Source organism: Rattus norvegicus, chromosome 6, assembly GCF_021556685.1.
Source record: "Rattus norvegicus strain SHRSP/BbbUtx chromosome 6, alternate assembly SHRSP_T2T, whole genome shotgun sequence".
NCBI lineage: Eukaryota > Metazoa > Chordata > Mammalia > Rodentia > Muridae > Rattus > Rattus norvegicus.
This window is the reverse complement of record NC_141539.1, coordinates 135,956,786-135,975,691: the sequence shown is the minus strand read 5'-3', so window position 1 is coordinate 135,975,691 and position 18,906 is coordinate 135,956,786. Positions and strand designations below refer to the sequence as shown.

Below are 18,906 nucleotides of genomic sequence, written 5' to 3'. Positions count from 1 at the left end.
CAAATTCAAAATTCTACTGTTTCACTCTCTTAGATTCTATAACTACTACACTTGGCTTTATATTGTTTTTAAAAAACATACATGTCACTACAAAATGTTTCCTTGGGCTACTGGAAAGTGCATGGATTTGGAGAAAGCATGCACATCTATGAATCTAATATTTAGGTCCTGTGGTCCTGGGAACTGAACCCAGCTACTGCATGCACAGCGTTTTAGTTTCTTTAATTAGAAATAACCTTTTCCAGGACTGGAGAGATGTTTCACTAGTTTTACAGAGGACCTGAGCTGGATTCCTAGCGACCACACAATGCAGCTTACAACCTAGACCGGGAGAACAATGCTCTCTATTGGCCTCCTCACATATCTGTCTCACTTTGACAGACAGACACACTTAACTAAAAATAAGTAAATGAAATAAATATTTTTCTTTTTTTTAATTTTTCTTTCCTAAACAAAGGTTCTCTGTGAAACAGCTCTAGCTAGCCTGGAACTCACAGAGATGCCCCTGCCTCTGCCTCTTGAGTAGAGATTAAAGGGGTGCACTACTAAGCTCGGCTCTGAATAAAATCTTAACAAATAATTTATTCATCTTATTACTGGATTGATACTGTTATGAATTTGTTTCAAAACAGGATTTCATGATTTCAAGGCTAGCCTGGAATCTGCTAGTCCATGATGGTTGCTCTGGAGGGTAAATACCAGGATGGCGCGCATCTTCTCATCTTGTCCCTGCCTCCCAAGAGCCGGGGTTACAGGTGTGTACCACTGAGTCCACCTAAGACATTTTGTTCCTTTCCTTTTTTCTTTCCCTTGTGGCTGGAGATTGAACTCAGGGCCTCATCCATGTTAGGCAAGCGCTCTGCCACTGGGCTGGTGTTTCAATTATTATTTTGTTTGGTACAGAACTTCACATCTTAGGTAAAACCCCTGACCTGTGCTACATCGAAGCCTTTTTCTTACACTATGTCTTGTTTGGTTGGCTGGTTTTCTGAGACAGAAATGAATGGCCTGTAACTCACTGGATAGGGCAGCCTGTTTCTGCTGGGGTTACAGACCTGTGCCACCATGCCTGGACTTCTTAGACTATTTTGAAGGATGGTGCCATGTGCCATGAGCTTTTTTTGCACACTTTTCCTAGCACACGGGCCTGAGAGTTTGTCCGGTTGTTTGCAGAGTAGGACTTCTGAGTTGCTGCACTCAAGTTCACAGCCAGTGTGCCTCCCATCCACCCACCTGGCCTGCCCCACACTGAATCCTCAGGAGCACTCACTGACATCTTTGTCAATGCTCAAATTTCCACCAGAGCAAACTGAAGAGGGTTAGCAACCCTGCCCCTTGCTGATTCTTTCTCTAAACAGTCTTTAGTGGATTTGGGCTGTAGAAAGGGCACTGGAGTGAGACTTCGTGTGCCACTCTTCAGAAGCATAAATTCCATATCCCAGGTCGAGTGAGACTGTACAAGAAAGCTCCATTAAGATCAAAACCAAGTGTGTGCCATTCTCTGTCTCCATCCCACTAGACCCTGCTGGCACCTTAGTAAACGAAATCCCTCTGGACAGAACCCAGGGAGAATATCATATGTCAGATTTGGCTTCAGAACAAAGCTCATTAGATTAATCAACTGTTCTGAGTCCACAGAGCTTTCACAGACAACTATGTAATAGGGCTGTGTCTGATTCTTGCCTTTAGTGGGTTTGCGTTGCAGAGGCCCCCTACAGAGAAAAGCCCAAAGGAATTCTAGTTAAGCAATCAGTGCCTCTCCCTCTTGCCTTTCCTGTCACATAATCTGTTGGGGATCCAACTTTAAGTTTGCTTCCCTTCTACTTCTGGGACCTCTTACTTCTCATCGCTTCTGTTTTGTTCACTGTTTGTACGAGAGCCTGTGTTTTACCTGCACTCAGTGAATTGAAGCCTATCAAACTGTGTGGTACTGGGGGGTGTACATATGTGAAAGATGAGGATGAGGTTGGCACCAGGAACCACGTCCCCAGTAGAGCAGGTGTTTGTACAGGAGCATGGGTCCTAGAGAGAGCTGGGGTGGAGGTTGTTTATGTGTTCAGAGGGTGATGTGAGGGAGCGGACAGAAGGTAGTGAGCTGGAAAGAACAGCCCATGAAGCAGCCTGAACGCCTTCGTAATGAAGCACAGGGACTGGTAATCAACAGCTAAGGCAGCACAAGACACAAGTTAGAAACAAATCACTGTCCCCTGAAAAGGGGGTCTGGTTCCTTTGTTTCTGCAGGTGGGCCCAGTCCCTGGCATAGAGTATATTTCTGTGGAGAGCAGAAGGCAGACGGGCAGGTTTCAGCTCACTAGCGCATGCCAGACTACTGATGGTATTAAGAAGGCATCCAGAGGAGAACACAGGCGCCCAAGAGGGATGTGAGAAGAACTTCCAAAGTGAAGGCTGCCAAGCAGAGAGGAGAATAAACTAGGGTTGCTGCAGCGCACAGGGCACGGGACAGACCATGAATGCATCAGAAGCTGGCTGTGTCTTGTCTGACCTCATTCTCCTCTCCCTTGACACTTGTCACCAATGGCACCACCAACTCCGGGGAGACTCTCCCATGCCTGTTAATCTCCTCATTCTCCAATCTGCCTCAAATCCTCTCAACATCCATTAACTCACTGTCACCCTGTCCCAAGCCTGTGCAAGCAACAATGCCCCTTTACTGAAAGGAGGACACAAGGTGGGCCTCTAACTCCCACAGCTTCTCAGAACAGGCTCCCAACGCCCGCTTGGGCCTCCTCAGTTAAAGTCCTCCATTGTCCTGCCTGCTCCTTCCTTCCCTCCCGTTCTTCTCCACACAACCTGGCTATGGAGGCTACGAGCTCATTTTCTTGCTGGAAGGCAGTAAAGGGCAGGACGTGTATGTTCCTGCTGCCACAGGGCTAGTTTGTGGGGAGCCCTAAGTTCTCACCCTTCTCTTCTTCCTCCGCAGATGATCAAAGGAAAGATACTCTTTTAGTCCAGAGCTCTTCCCATTTTAGCCTCTCCTAATCAGCATGTAGTCCTCACACGGGAAGACACTCTTCTCTGACGTAGGCTGAGTGGAAGCCTGCTTAATTTCTATAGCACCCCGTACTGTACTCCACAGCCACTGTCATGTCTGTCAGTAAGACCTGGGTCTGCCTTTTGGTCTCCATGATGGGAGAGGCCCACACATCTGTTAGGCTACTCAGTCTCATTTGGCTACAACTACCAGTGTGGGGCACAGCAGCAGCCAGGGGCACGAAGGTGCTAGATTCTGAGTGCTATAGAGAGAAGCCATGTCTGGAGTGGACACGCACCGCTGCCCTCTATGTCCTCAGACCAGGCCCTGGGATGCACTGGATATGCTCTCAGGCCTGTACCTCCTCAAACCAAAAGACTTCGTCTTCCCATCAGACTCCATAAAGTGTGCTTGGCAGGCACAGGCTACCAGCACCCCAGGCTGGTGTGGCTGAGGTCTCTACATCTGCCTAACAGGAAACCTAGGAGAAGTAAGGGTCACTCAATACTGAGAGCAATGTGAAAATGCCTAAGGCTTACCTTTTCCTTGGTTGGGATCCAATCTGCTTGACCGCCTTTTCCTCTGTGTAAAAGAGCAGGCTTCTCTGCAAGGTCGACACGAGCAGCACTTTCTGGCTGTAGTCCAACTGCACAATGGAGGACGGCTCTTCTAACACGAGGTGTGAGTTGCAGATCCCCTGGGGGAGAGCCAAGCCAACAGTGGTCAAAACTGCTCAGGCTGCTCACAGTGACTGAGCATACTTCTTGTACTGAACTGAAAAGTATTCTGTGGTACCAGGCATAGTGGTGCATACCCACAAGCTCAACACTAGGGGATGGAGACAAGTGGAGCAAGACCTTGATCAAGAGTTCAAGGTCATGGTTGATTATATAGTGAGTTCGAGGTCAGCCTGAGCTACGTGAGACCCTGTCTCAACAAAAGAAACAAAACAAAACAAAACAAAACAAAACAAAAAAAGGATGTTTTCATTTTCTTCAGATTCATGGTTAATGAGATTTGAAAAATGTCTTACTAACAGGAAAACTACATATTAACATTAATCTCATATATACCAAGTTTGCAAAGAAATGTCAAAAACCACATATTTCTCTAAAATATTCTAAGTAAATAGTTCAAAGAAGGATACATAAAAGTATGCCACAGCACATGAGTTAAGTATCTCATATCATATAGAGAGCGTGGCTTCTAGGAATCCTGTGGCAGTGATATGCTTTCATGGTTTCTCTACAAGGGATGGCTTGTAGGATGGCTCACAGATCTAAAGGGCCTGCCACACAAGCCCGACGACTGAGTTCCATCCCAGGCACCCATGACTGAAGTAGAGAACTGACTCCTGCACGCTCTTCCCTGATTCTGACGTGTGCACCATGGCATGTGAGTTTGCATTCTCCACACCGCTCACAAATAAAAAAGGGCATTTTTCTGTTAAAACAAAACATATTTGTGTATCAAAAATATGATTTTAATCCAGGTATGGTGGTATGATTGCTGGGAGTTCAAAGACAGCCTGAGCTATATTAAGTATCAAGGCCCAGTCTCAAACCTGTTTCTGCAGTCACTGTCACCTCAGGGCCCTTCTATTCTATCAGCAGCCTGCTCGCAGAAGAGAAGGGACCATGAGGAGTAAAAACAGTGCAGCTTATCTAAGTATAATCAAGCACTGAAGAATAATTCTGCAAAAGCTGGGCATGAGGCCACATGGCTCTAGTCCTAGTACTCAGGAGGCAGAGGCAAGCAGGCCTCTAAATTTGAAGTCAGCCTGGTTAACATATCAAGTTCCAGGCAGTCAACGCTACATACAGAGACTCTGTCTCAAAACAAAAACAAAACCAATAATACAACATCACAGACTCCGGTGTCTGAGGGGACAATAGTGAGAACCACTCATAGAGTCTATATACAGCAAAATCTACCACTTTTAGGTTTCTGACTTCAATTTTGATATATCTGTAGTTATATACATCACAATAAAGATAGTGAATTTTTCATTCTCTCCAAATACTAAAGACATTCCTCTTCAGTTAAAGTTAGTTAGAATGTAACTGTTTGGTTTTACTTAGCCTGTGACAGGATTACATTATTCTATATTTTAGAAAAATCAGTATTCTCTCAGGTTTTTACTGCAAATCTCATGAAACAGCTGCGTCTTTTATGGTAAGTTTTCAGGGCTGGAGACAGCTCAGCAGCTAAGAGCATGGGCTGCTCTTCTAGAGGATCAAGGTGTGGCTCCCAGGACCCACATTGCAGCTCACAGTTCCTATTCATTTCAAAGACTGTGACGCCCTCTTCTGGCCTCTGACAGGGCAATGCACACAATTGGTACACAGTCATAAATGCAGGCAAATCATACACATGAAATAAAAATAAATCTTTAAAAAGAAATAAATAAAACAACTTTTCAGGGTGTTTCTGAATTTTTTCCCCACATTTTATTTCCCTTCCATTTACTGAAAAGTGAGGCCTTCTCTCCTTGGCTTCTTTGCAGCCTGCTCACGGGTAGGAATGAATGACAAGGAGCAACAACCCCTTTGCAGCGCCAGGGGAGAGCAGAATCTAAGGCCCTGGATAACCTTGTCAAGAGATGCTCCCCCACAGCAGCAGACTGAGAAGACTCTCTCATACCATATGCCCGGCCAAATTCACTCTCACAGAATACTAAGATGTTGTTAAGTATCCTTTTTCAATTTTATTTTATGTGTCTATGTGTTTTGCCTGAGGTATGTCTGATACTATATATGCGCCTGGTAGGCAAGAGAGGTTAGACGAAGGTGTCAGACCCCCTGGAACCGGCGGTACAGATGGTTATAAGCTATCATGTGATGGCTGAGAATTGAATCTAGGTCCGTGGGGAAAGCAGCCTATGCTTTTAACCTCTGACCTCTGAGCTATTGATAAACCGGCCTGCCTCCATCTTAGGAGTAAAAGCCATCGTTTGTGTTGATGATTAAATTTCTTTTTAGTCAAGGACTGGGCTATGTCCTACCTGTGACCTTAACTACAAATGGTGCTGTACTGCCTGCTCCAGAAAATGGCAACCAAGCCTTTGTTTCAAAGTTGCTATGACCATCTTACAACCCTACCTTTGTTTCAAAAGCTAGTCGCCCCCCCTCCCCCCCGTGTTATGCTGCTCCTATAACTCTGATATTTGCCCGCCAAATCCCCCATTTGGAAAGCCCTACCCCTGAGCTAGAATAAACCTTATTTTGCCCATGTCCATTGCTGATCTCTTGAACCCTTCCTTTAGGAGGAGATAGCCCACGTATAGGAAAAAAGAAGCTTGCTTTATTATTTGGCCATAATGATTTGGGTTGGTGGATTTTCTCCTCAAATCTTTGGGATCAATACCACCTCTCCATCTGCATGCCCTTTTCATTAAAATTTCTGTTTTGCTAAATAGATGTGTCATGCCCAGTCAACACCTTCTAAATGCTTCCATGAGTGCACAGGGAGCGCTGTGTACAGAGACTTGGACGTTCATCATGAGCCACGACCACAGCACCAAACTTTACAAAAGTCATTGTCCCTCCACCACACATCCACACTAAAAATATAAATTCCACTGGAGAACATCTTGATGCAGAAAAATTCCAGCCCTAAAGAATGGAGGTTTTGCACTTGATGTGATCAAAAGGGATGTGTGCACACAGACCTTCTGCAGGATGAAACACTGGGTCTCTACAAAAAGACCCAGTGCGTGGTCACTCACACCACATGCTGTTTTCGCACCATTTCACCTGAACGGGTGACTGTAGAGAGTAAAAAGAGCCTGTTCTTTCAGTATTTGTTACCTTCAAGTGAATATGAGAATCTTGAAAAATTGTGTTTGTATAATAGACAAGATTCCAAAAGCTGAAGAAGTTTTTGATCAACAGGATGGAGTTAATAACAAAGGTACTTTTCTTTCTGTTTAAAGATGCTTATTTACTTATTTTCTACCATGAGGGAGCTTTGTCTGCAGGAATGTCTGCACACCAAGTGCACGCTTGTTGCCCTAGAGGCCAGAGAAGGTATCAGATTTCACAGAACTAGAGTTAGACAGCTGCCAGCTGCCATGTCCTCTCTTCAGCCCCAGCCTTCTAATATTCTATAACACATGTGTCAGCCGGGAAGATCTGCACCTCCTGAAGCACCCATTCTACTAAGTGACCAACACATGCTACTGAACTCATTCAAAAGTTGAAGATCCATTCAAAGCAGAAGATAAACAGGTTTTCGTGTAATGAGGTAGGAAAAGCCCACCAAAAGTTTCAGATGCTACATGGCAATCAGCTTTTGAAGAAACTCCACATGATAAAGTAGCTCCCAGAAGCCACAGGTAGGCCACTTCTCTATGAGCTGTTTGCCAAGCAGTCCTCGAAGCCTTAGGAACAATATAATATAGGCTACCGCCACTGCTTCTAAAAGACTTATTTATTTTATATATATGAGTGTTTCACCTGCTTGAGTTACTATGAACCACTTGGGTACCTAGTTTCCATGGAAGTCACAGAATGGGGCTTGATCCCTGGGACTGAGTTACAGACTGTTGTCAACTGCCATGTTCTGGGAATCAAACCCAGATCGTTCAGTAGAGCAGACAGAACTTAGTCTCTAAGACTTCTAGGATGATTTGCATAAGAATGGCCTCCTCAGGCTCATATAGGTGTGGCTTTGTTGGAGGAAGTAAGTCTCTGGCCCAGGTTTCAAAAGCCCATGCCAGGCCCTGTCTGTCTCTGTCTCCCCACCCCCCCCAGTACCTCCCCCTCCCCTCCCACCCCCACTTATCAGAATATAAAGTTCTTAGCTACTGTCGCAGTGCCATGGCTGTCTGCTTCCCCCACCATGATAATGGACTAACCTCTGAAGCTGTAACAAGCCCTCAGATAAATGCTTTCTTCTGTAAGAGTTCCCTTGGTCATGGTGTCTATTCACAGTGATAGAACACTGACTAAAACACCATCCCTCCAACCCCTGCCTGTGCTTTTGGTTGCCCACTAAAACTAGATGATAAGAGCCTACAGCTGAAGACCTACATACTTAGGTTGTAGAGCAGAGAGATCGAATGGGAACCGAGCTGGATGCTTCCTCATGCATTTAGTCTTAGGTGCCAGAAGGTGGTGCTATGCAGGGTGTCGGGGGAAACAGCCATCAGGGGGTGCTATGCAGGATGTCAGAGGAAACAGCCATCAATGGGTGCTATGCAGGGTGTCAGAGGAAACACTAACTGTGGACTCTGCACTATACTACTCACTTGTCAGGGAAAGTGTCACCAGTGTACAGTACTGTGTCTGTTTCTGCTGAGGGATGAGGCCCATGCAACCAGAGGGAATCCATGCCTGTTATTATAAATCTGGTTAAAAGCCCAAAGCTGGAGAGGTCACAGGCACTAGTGGAGAAACTACTATTGTTTTGCTAAACGGACATATTGTGGCCATCAAACTGCCTTCTGAATATTTAGGTTTATGCTCTTAAATTAATGCTTCTTCCACTGTTAGTCAGAGAAGCTTCTTTTTGTAGTGGGCAGAACTTAATTGCAAAGTCTCAAAACTGGTCAAAGTGCTGAGAATACGTGACAATTGAAAGCTAAGCCCTAAACAGGACATCTGTACCATCCCCTTCAAGGCTCAGTGAACATCTCTGAAGAGAGGGCAGAAAGGATATAAGAGCCCCAAGAAGGAAGGAGTGTTGTAGAATATTATCTTCTGGAGATCTGCTCGTGAAGTCATGGTAGCTATGACTACCTACAGAAGACCAGTATAAGATTGGGCCCATAGACATTCCAAAATGAATAGGGGAGGGTTCACAAGACCCTGTCAGACCATAAGGAACTACTGACAGTCAATGGTCACTTGGGGAGAAAGAGAGACCTTCCTCAGTTGTGTAGCTACTGGTCATTGCCCATACTCTTGTATCTAACAAGCCACATTCATGCTCATGACAGCAACACTAATTAGGCTCATTAGCTTACACACATACTGGATGTGGTCACAGACAAGACTGGAAAATTGTTTGCATCCTTCCTGATAACGTTTCAGAGACTCAGAAGGGTCACCAGCTCTTTGACAAATAGCAGTCATGAGAACAGCAAGTTTGAGGAGCTGAGGTGAGCACTGCACACAGCATGTACACACTGAAATACCACGGAACATCCTGAAAACTTGCCCAACTTGTTCCTTTGTTTGTTTTGACATAGATTTTGCTGTGTAACTTTTCTATGTAGCCCAGACTGGCCTCAAACTCATAAAGATCCTCTTGCTTTAGCCTCTGAGTGCTGGAATCATGGGGCACCCCCAGGCCTGCTTCAAACATGTATAATTTTTACTGTTGATTCTGCAGGACAACTCTTCAGTCACACTGGCTTAAGGGCATGGTGCTGAAGAGCACAGGGAGGCAAGCCTGCCATTTACTACAGATGAAAGGTGGCGACGGCCACCTCTGACGATCACCTTACCTGGTCTAGATCTAGAGAGGAGTAGACGATCTTCCCTTTGTCATCTCCAGAGAACAGCTTCATTCCATTGGGGCTCCAAGCCAGAGCTGTAATGCTGGTCTTGTGAACACCAGTAACATCAAATCTGCGAAGCTATGGATGCCAAGAGGTCACAGAAAAGGAGAGCTGCTATGACTGACTGCCCTTCTGCTTTGGGGGAGCTGGTTTTCCAAACAACTGTGCACAGATTCCAGTCTGCCTACATTCAGAACTCACAGACAGGCCAACAAGACGGACAACAGCACTCTGCCAAACCTGAGGGTGTCAGTTCAATGCCTGGACCAATATGGAAGGAGAGAACACACACACATACACACACACACACACACACACACACACACTTTCTCTCTCTCTCTCTCTCTCTCTCTCTCTCTCTCTCTCTCTAAAAAAAACACTAGGAAAAACAGAAAAGGGCATTAAGTAAAAATAAGAGCACTGATTTGTGCTTTATGCCAAATGGTCCGAGGCAGATGAGGACTCCCTGCCACCTACACTTCACAGAGATCCTCCGACCTGGAGTGCTGGATCAAAGGTCAGAGCCACCACATCCAGCTCTGAGGATTTCTCATCTTAAAAATGTCTGAGGAACTGGCCAGGAAGAGAAGCAGTGACAGAACCTGAGCACTTACCTGCTTATTCCTCCCTGGCAATGAAGACACAAGCTGGAAAACTGCGACCCTCCCGGAGGCAGTGCCCACTGCAACCAGGTCATCAAAGCAGCTCAGCAGCTTCACCACAGTGATAGACTCTGTCTTCCCCTAAGGGAAGACACAGCAGAACAATCGATGACCAGAGAGGCTCGGAAAGCGAAGGACCACAAAAGGTCCCTGGGCTGCAGCACATAAGCTTCTGACTGGAAATGTGTACAGAGTCAGAAAGACAAATCATTCTAGGATTTCTGCCTTTTAAAATTATTATTATAGGGCTGGAGAGACGGCTCAGCAGATAAGAGCACTGACTGCTCTCCCAGAGGTCCTGAGTTCAAATCCCAGCAACCACATGGTGGCTCACAACCATCTGTAATGGAATCCGATGCCCTCTTCTGGTGTGTCTGAAAACAGCAGCAGTGTACTGTCATATAAATTAAATATAATAATTCTTTCAAAAATAATAAAATATACAGAATCCCCAATTCCCACTTGTGTATTTCTTGGTACACAGCACATCCACGATGGCCGTCACCCATCACCACCTCCGTGTCCAGAACTATCATCTTACACAATGGAGCTTCCACCCAGCAAACAATAAGCCCATCCTCCACGAAGCCTCCCACTCAGCTCCTGCCTGCATCTTTCTACGATGCCCTTCACGATGGTTTTGCCTAAATAGTCACAAGATCATGCCTAAATTCATTTTGAATCTTCTTAGATAGGTAGAATGCGTTCACAGCACTCAGCAGACTGCAGAAGAATATTGCTCTAAGTTCTAATTTAGCCTGGGCTACAGTGAAAACACTCTCAAAAAACAAAAGAAAACAACCTCCAACTTTTCTTAACACATTCTAGCTCTGCTTCAAAAATCACTCGCTATTGCCCCTCCCCCAACCAAAAGGAAAGTCTAGAGGAGATTCTACCCAAAAACATATAATGATATAATCAATCTATCTGAGCAAGACAGGAAAAAGCCTGTATTAGAACAATAAGCCCACCTGGTGGAAGCCATCCAGGAAAACACTGTGGTAAGCAAGTGAGCTTTCTGGAGATGGCCCACCATTCTGCATGGCTGAGATGGTGTGCTCTGAAGAGGCAAGGATCCCAGGGACTTTGTCCCAAGAATGCATCTTGTTGCTTGCCTGTCTCTCCTGTATTCCCCACATGGCTGACACAGCCTACTGTTTGCTGGGTTTAACCCACTCTGCTGGGCAGACTGCCTGTAGAATCCATATGAAGATGTGCAGTCGTATAATGATGCTGTTTAGATGAACTGATTTTATAATTCCTGATAATGGTTTTATAAAACTTCTGAATTGATTCAAGTAATTTTAGCCCCCCTGAAGAATAAGAAAGTTACAAAAAGAGTTCTGTGAATCTTCATGTGTCACAAAGCATGTACTTTGTACTAGGAAAAGAGTAGGCTTGGAACAGACTGATGATCAAGGAAAAACATTCACTATAGGCTCGGAATGAGGCTGCCAATCTCAGGAACTAAGGTCATAAAGTAGAGTAGGTGACTTATAGGTGTAAGAACAGAAAATACACGATAGCTAGTTTATCTACACAAAACTTCAAAATAATAAGACAAAAAACAAATGACCTGTCTCTTCATAAGAACCTTGCTAACTTATGCCATAAAACTATTGCTTTAAACTTAAGGAATGGTTAGTCAGACATGAGTCTTCGTGAGAAGATGTAAACAACTCTGCTGTAACTCCTTAAGCCATACAGACCGATGACATGGATCACTGCTTTGAACTTACTATGAACTTATGGAATGAAAAATGTTTTAAAAACCATGTAATCAATAATATTGCTATAACTCCCTTTCTGTGATATCTTATTTGAATGAGGTAATCTCTCTTCTCATGTAGAAAGCTATGTCCTAGAGGATATAAAAAGACAAAGAGAAAAAAGTAAATATATGGGTTATTGGACTCAGCTCCTTGGAGTTTGCTTCATCCATTATATGTGTATGTGTGTGTATATATATATATATATATATATATATACATATATATATATATATGTATTATGTATGTGTGAAATTCTTGGAGCTTGCTTCATCTATTGAGTGTGTGTGTGAATTTTTCTTTTTCTTTTTCTTTCTCCTCAGTCCAAGTAATTAAATTTATTTTTTATCCCCTGCAGCTTTCAGCAGGAGCCAACCACCAGAAGCTATCACATCAGCTCAGGCAGAGAAGAGCAGAAGAGCTGAACTGTCAGAGCAGCCAGCTTTCAGTCCACACCAACTTTGCAGGTCACCTCGGTTTAACCCTGGTGTCAAAGCCAGTCTTTGACACCCCACTCCTGAGAAATAAGCTCCCCCCATTAATGTCTAGTGAAAATGCAGGTCCCTACAGCCACCTTAGTGTTTGGAACCCAGTCACCTTGCAGCTCCCACCTGCCCCTCTGTGAACTAAATCAAGATACTCTATCCTCACCAGCACCCCATGCTTAACAAAGTTCACTCACTCATTTAAGCCTTACTCTGCCCTAGATGTAGGTGACCTCTTTTTCAACTTTCAGAAGAAAGCACTGAAGTGAGACCCAGTGGGGACCACAGGGCTGAGACTTGAAATCTCAGTTTGAACTCTTAGTCCACAGCCCTTGACCATAGCTCTGACATAAGCAACAGGTACCCATCGACAGTCTGTCTGATCCAACCTGGAGGCATTGTTTTCACCTTCGGATGCTGTATTGGCTAGTTTTGTGCCAACTAGACATAAGCTAGAGTCATCAGAGAGGAAGGAGCCTCAGCTGAGGAAATGCTTCTTTGAGATCCAGCTGTAAGGCATTGTCTCAATTAGTGATCAATGGGAGAGAGACCATCCCATGGTGGGTGGTGCCACCCCTGGGCTAGTGGCCTTGGGTTCTATGAGCAAGCCATAATGAGCACTGCAGTAAGCAGCATCCCTCCATGGCCTGCCTCTGCATCAGCTCCTGCCTCCAGAATCTTGCCCTGCTTAGGTTCCTGTCGTGACTTCCTCAAACAATAATAGCAATGTGGAAGTATAAGCTAAATAAATCTCCCCCTTGCCCCCAACTTGCTTTCCTCACTGACCTATGCTAGTCAGGGTTTCTATTGCTGCAATGAAACACCATGACCAAAGTGATTTGGGGAAGGAAAGAATACTATTTAAAAGGATAAGGAGTATCCTTATGTGGGAGTAGGTGTGGCCTTGGGGGAAATGTGTCACTGAGGGTGGGCTTTGGGGCTTCAGAAATCTAAACCAGGCGCAGTCTCTGTCTCTGTCTCTGTCTCTGCCTGCCCCCCCCCCCTCCTGTTACCTGCTGATACAGAGGCAGAGCTCTCTGCTACTTCTTCAGCACACCAGCTTCCTGCCATTGTAATAAAGGACTAAACCCCTGAACTTGTAAACCAGCCCCAACTAAATATTTTGCTGCATAAAAGTTGACTATGATCATGGTGTCTCGTCTCTCCACAGCCATAGAAACCCTAAGACAGCTGCTATATCCATAGAACAGAATCACAACCATCACCAAAGATGCTTCCTTCTGCAGATGGGAACAAATGGACAGAGAGCTTGAAACACTCAGTCCTATCATAGCCCTTCCCTCTATAGAAAAGGAGGAAGTGGAAGGATTCTAAGGGCCAGAGGGGTGGAAGACACCAAGGAAGCAATGCCTTTCAGACCCAGCAGGACTGACACATGAAACTGTGGTAGCATGTATAGGGCCTACATAGGTCCAAGGCAGATGAAGTGCCAACTCTGAGAAGGGGACGTGGACACGAGTGCCTATCCCTAACCAAGAAGCTACCTCCAACTGACAATGCTTGTAAATGAAAAATTCATTTTCTCCAACTGAGTGTCACTGGAGATACAAATCATATTTTTAAAAAGATTTATTCATTTATTTTTTATGTATGTGAGTACATTGTCACTGTCCTCAGACACACCAGAAGAGGGAATTGGATCCCATTACAGAGGGCTGTGAGCCACCATGTGGTTGCTGGGAATTGAACTCAGGACCTCTGGAATAGCAGTCGGTGCTCTTAACCGCTGAGCCATCTCTCCAGCCCCTACAATCACATCTGAAGGTAGACCCCACTCCCAGCAATAGATGGCCAGCAGAAAACTAACTCAACCCTGTGTCTGGAGGCTTCTGGGAGGGAGTCAGTGAGACAGGATGTCTCTGGATTAACAGCCCTGTCTGTCCTTGAACTCACTCTGTAGGCCAGACTGCCTCTGCCTCCTGAGTCCTGGGGTTAAAGGTGTGCCCACTTCCTGGCTTGTTTGGGCATGTTTCTACCTTATATTCAAACATATACTTATATATGTAATACGTTTGTATATTATGGTTTCTGATTTTGTGCTTTTATGGTATGTGGATGTATGTATCTGCATGTGTATTGTTTTGTGCTTTTTCTTTGTTTTTGTATTGTTTTAAAGTTCTATTTTACTTGTCTGTTTTCTAAAGAGAGAGAGGAAGCAAGTGTGGAGTTAGATGGGTAGGAAAGTGAGTAGGAGTTCAGAGATGAGGGAGAAACCATGATCAGGATATATGATATAAAAAGAAATACATTTTCAAAAAATAAAAAAAATTAGTTTACTTCAAAATTATATGTGTATGTTTGTATGGGCATGCACATGTGAGTGCAGGTGACTCTGAAGGCCAGAGAGGGTGTGGATGCTCTGACACTGGAGTGACAGGTGACTGATGCACTGCTAAGCACCAGACATGTACTGCGACAGCAGTACACAATCTTAAACACTGAGTAGAAGCTTAAATTTCCCCAACCCTAACTTAAACAATGGTTCTTAAATGCTTTAACCTCTTTTCCTGGCCTGTCACCCAGCAGAGGCAGTGGAAAAGAAAGGTTATTAGGATATGGGGGAAGTGGACCTGTTTAGCAATGTTCTTTGGAGAAAATCCCATCTGTTTTGATAGGAAATCAGCAGTTCAGCTCACAGGAATCATTATTGGTAGCTTGAGTCACTGGTAAATACTTCACAAATATACCAGCAGTCCAATTAGGTAGTTGTACAGATAGCAAATTAGCAGGAGTCACATGGACTAGCAGAAACAGCTAAGCCTCTGCCAAATCGGCACCCTTCAGTAGGAGGGACCAGAACCACCCAGAATTCCAGGAGAAGTTCTTTGCCATGCCTCTCTCAACAAAGCAGAGATAGGCTAATACTTGAAGCCAAGAAGTGTTGCAAAGGTAGGTAGTTCTACAAGTAAGCCACGCCCCTGTCATTGTCTGCCAAGTCTCTCCCTCCAAACCTCATGTGTCTTGCCTTAGCCTGTCTTGCCTCAGCGCGTGAGTCTGCATCACCATCACTCTCCCAGTTGGCCCGAGTGTGCAGAAGCAGAAAGAAGCCGTGGAAACCTCTCGAGAAGTTGTTTTGTGCATTTTTCAAATGGAGCTCAACTATGCCTGCAAGGCAGACCAATACACGTGTGTGAAGAATCCTTCATCACTCATCTTTTCGAGTGCTTGCTTTAGCAGAACATCCTTTCACCTGTGTCTGCTTCAGGAAAACATCCTTTACGTGTTTGCCCCAGCAAAACACCATCCAATACAACTGACTTTCCAAAGAAACCAGAAGTTTCCACTTCATTGAGACAATTCTTTAAATACCTGGGAAGTCATTTCAGCTGGAGAGGGAGCACCCCATAACAATGAGGGGAAGTTCAAAATGGCCACCTACTTGACTGACACATCTGGGATTAGAAGCAAGGATCAGCAGTAAGAACCTACCTCCCAATGTTTAGAGGACAGAGGACTTTTGACTACCCTGAATCCTGAAACATGAGGTGCCAAGAACATAAGTGCTTTTCACAGGCGAGGGGTGAGACATAGTTATCTGCTAATGTGCTAAGGACTAAAACTAACCAAAATCTACCGCATTTAACCATCAAGCTGCTTCTAGAGGTCACAAGCTAACAGACGTGAATTCCAAACAGACTTCGTTAGGCAGATTCAGCACTATAGCTTCTAGCAAGGAGAGGAAGCAGATGTCTAGTGGTTTCCCGCTCCATTATCTTCCCAGAAACCCCACTTTCCATTCTAAATTCTTAATCTTCAAAATAACAAAAATTTAAAGGACTTTTTTCTAATGAAAGAAATGCTGGTTAATCATGAGTAAACTGAACTCTCATTACGAGAGAACTAAAGGTCAGGAATAGTGGTGTGTGACTTTAATCCTAGCACTTAGAGGCAAACTGTGAATTTGAGGCCAGCCTGGTCTCCATAGTGAGAGTTCCAGGAGCAGCCGGAACTATAGAGAGAGAATAATGAAGGCGTGAGAATATAATGAAGGAGCTTTGACAAGAGGATGCTTCCCAAGCAATTAAAAAAAAAAAAGTCTGAAGTCAAAAGACTCCAACCTAGAATCAAGACCAACTTGATTCTCAGCGTGGACAAGCACAGAGCCACTGAGAGGGGATACTTGTCCTGTCTTTCCCAGGTTTGCCAATTGATTAACAATATACTAAAAAAGGATTTATAAGCTGATCCCCAGCATCTTTGGTTCTTAAATCAATAATACTATTAACACTGACTCAAGCTTCACATAAGTTTATTAAAACCATGGCCTAGCACACAAGTATCTAAGCTTGAAGTTTCCCTTCTGGTAAACCCCTATAACTTCTGACGCAGTAATTTCTACAGCGATCAGCCTGTCAGATATGTAAGAACATGTTCTATATCCTAGGTACCACGTGAAGCCTCAGTTTACCAAAGTAGGTCACAGTCCTGGCCTTCTCGTAGACTAGCTAGGAGACATGCTTATAAAGTGGATCACAGTCCTGGGCTTCTCGTAGACTAGCTAGGAGACATGCTTATAAAGTGGGTCACAGTCCTGGCCTTCTTGTAGATTAGCTAGGAGACATGCTTATAAAGTGGATCACAGTCCTGGCCTTCTCGTAGACTAGCTAGGAGACATGCTTATAAAGTGGGTCACAGTCCTGGCCTTCTCGTAGACTAGCTAGGAGACATGCTTATAAAGTGGGTCACAGTCCTGGCCTTCTTGTAGATTAGCTAGGAGACATGCTTATAAAGTGGGTCACAGTCCTGGCCTTCTCGTAGACTAGCTAGGAGACATGCACATAGAAAAGCTGCCTACAGCAACTGGGGGCGGTACCGAAGCCCATTTCATATGGTACTTTTACAGCTTTCAGAATATTTCATGGATATAAATAAATCCAATGCCAGATGGATTACAGGTTAACAAATCTGGATCTTAAGTAATAAGGAACAGAGTGATCCTATGAAGATTCTTAATGTTGCTAGTAACCAGTCATGGTGGTTAGACACAGATGAGAGGAACAAGGGAGTGGGGCTAGGAAGGAAGGCCAGCTCAGGCCTGGTGCAATATTCAGGCCAAAGTAAGTAACAGGCAAGTCTAGCAAACCAGAAATGAAATGGGTCCCCAAGACGGGAAATCCACAATGAAGACAAACTCCATCAAGAAACTCCATCTTGTTGGGCTGGTGCACAACATCAGTGCAGCAGCTTTTTTGTTTGTTTCTTTGTTTTTCTAGACAGGGTTTCTCTGCATAGCCTTGACTGTCCTGGAACTCACTCTGTAGCCTAGGCTGGCCTCAAAGTCAGAGACTGGCCTGCCTCTGCCTCCTGAGTGCTAGAAAGACATGTGCCATTGCCAATGCTGCTGCCACCACCTAGCTTCTTTCTTTTTCTTTTCTTTCTTCTCTCTCTCTCTCTCTCTCTCTCTCTCTCTCTCTCTCTCTGTCTCTCTCTCTTTCAGGTAGCGTCTCTGTACATAGTCCTGGCAGCCTGGAACTCACACTCACTATGTAGGCCAGGTTGGTCCAATCTCACAGAACTCTGCCTGCCTGCCTCCTGAATGCTGGGTTGAAAGACATGCACCACCATGCCCAGCTAAAGCCGCCTTCTTTATTATTATATTGTGTTAGGCAACTTGTTAAGCACTGTATCTGCAGTGCAAGCTACAAGCTACCTACTAGGGAGAAGCTATCGCTGTCTTCATGTTATAAAAGAAGGGTTAAACTCCAAGAAGCTACACGACTGTCTAAGGGAGTTAGAATCAAGTTGGGGTCCACAAGCAGGTATGTCTGTCTTTGAGCCTGTTCTGACTTGGCTCTGGACCTTCTATGAGAAAATTCAAAAATCTTGCTGACAGATAATTTGCTAGGGGTGTGAAAAGGAAAGAGAATAAATGGGCTTTTATTCTGTGGAGATACATTACATTAAAATGATGGTTGACAGAAGAATTTACTTACGTTGCTTCTAAGGAAGAAGGTGACAGAATAGGTTCTGGAAACACAAAGCCATAACATGGTGACAAGATACTGAAAGAGCATCTTCCCTAAGGATATGTAAGTACAAAACCACATTACAGAAGGAAGCAAAATTGCTTATTAGAGATCTTGTCATGCCATAGTACACATTTAAAAGTGTGTAATTTTCCAGTACAGTCTTAAAATGAAAATAATCATTCAGTATCCACTGCAGTGTATGTATGTCTGCATGTGTTTGTATGCTTTCTAATAAGCCTATGTGCTAACCTTGAGTTAATATTAATCATTAATAAATGCCCCAGAAAACAGACTCTCAGCACGTAAGCACAGTTCAGATAGAAACAGACGATAAGATGTAGAGAGAATCTCTGTGCACTACATGGAAACATCACCTGTCAATAAAAAACAAACTGTTGGCCGATTAGCATAGGCAGGAAATAGGAGGTGGGAGTTCTGGCAGGGAGAGAGGATTCTGGGATGGTCAGGCATGGGTAAGATAACCCTGAAAGCTGAAGGAGACA

General features: G+C 44.4%; 1 protein-coding gene across 8 annotated transcripts in view; it reads right to left on the bottom strand.

Moving 5' to 3' along the window:
• Tecpr2 (tectonin beta-propeller repeat containing 2) overlaps positions 1–18,906 on the bottom strand; it is a 102,475-nt gene that overhangs the window by 48,024 nt on the left and 35,545 nt on the right. For 4 of the 8 annotated variants that reach the window (XM_087553550.1, NM_001427221.1, XM_087553549.1 and 1 more), the window contains 3 exon segments: positions 10,112–10,240; positions 9,444–9,575; positions 3,532–3,689 (listed from right to left, as the gene is read on the bottom strand). In XM_087553550.1, coding sequence (XP_087409676.1) covers positions 3,532–3,689; positions 9,444–9,575; positions 10,112–10,240 — 419 coding nt within the window. 8 annotated transcript variants of the gene reach the window in all.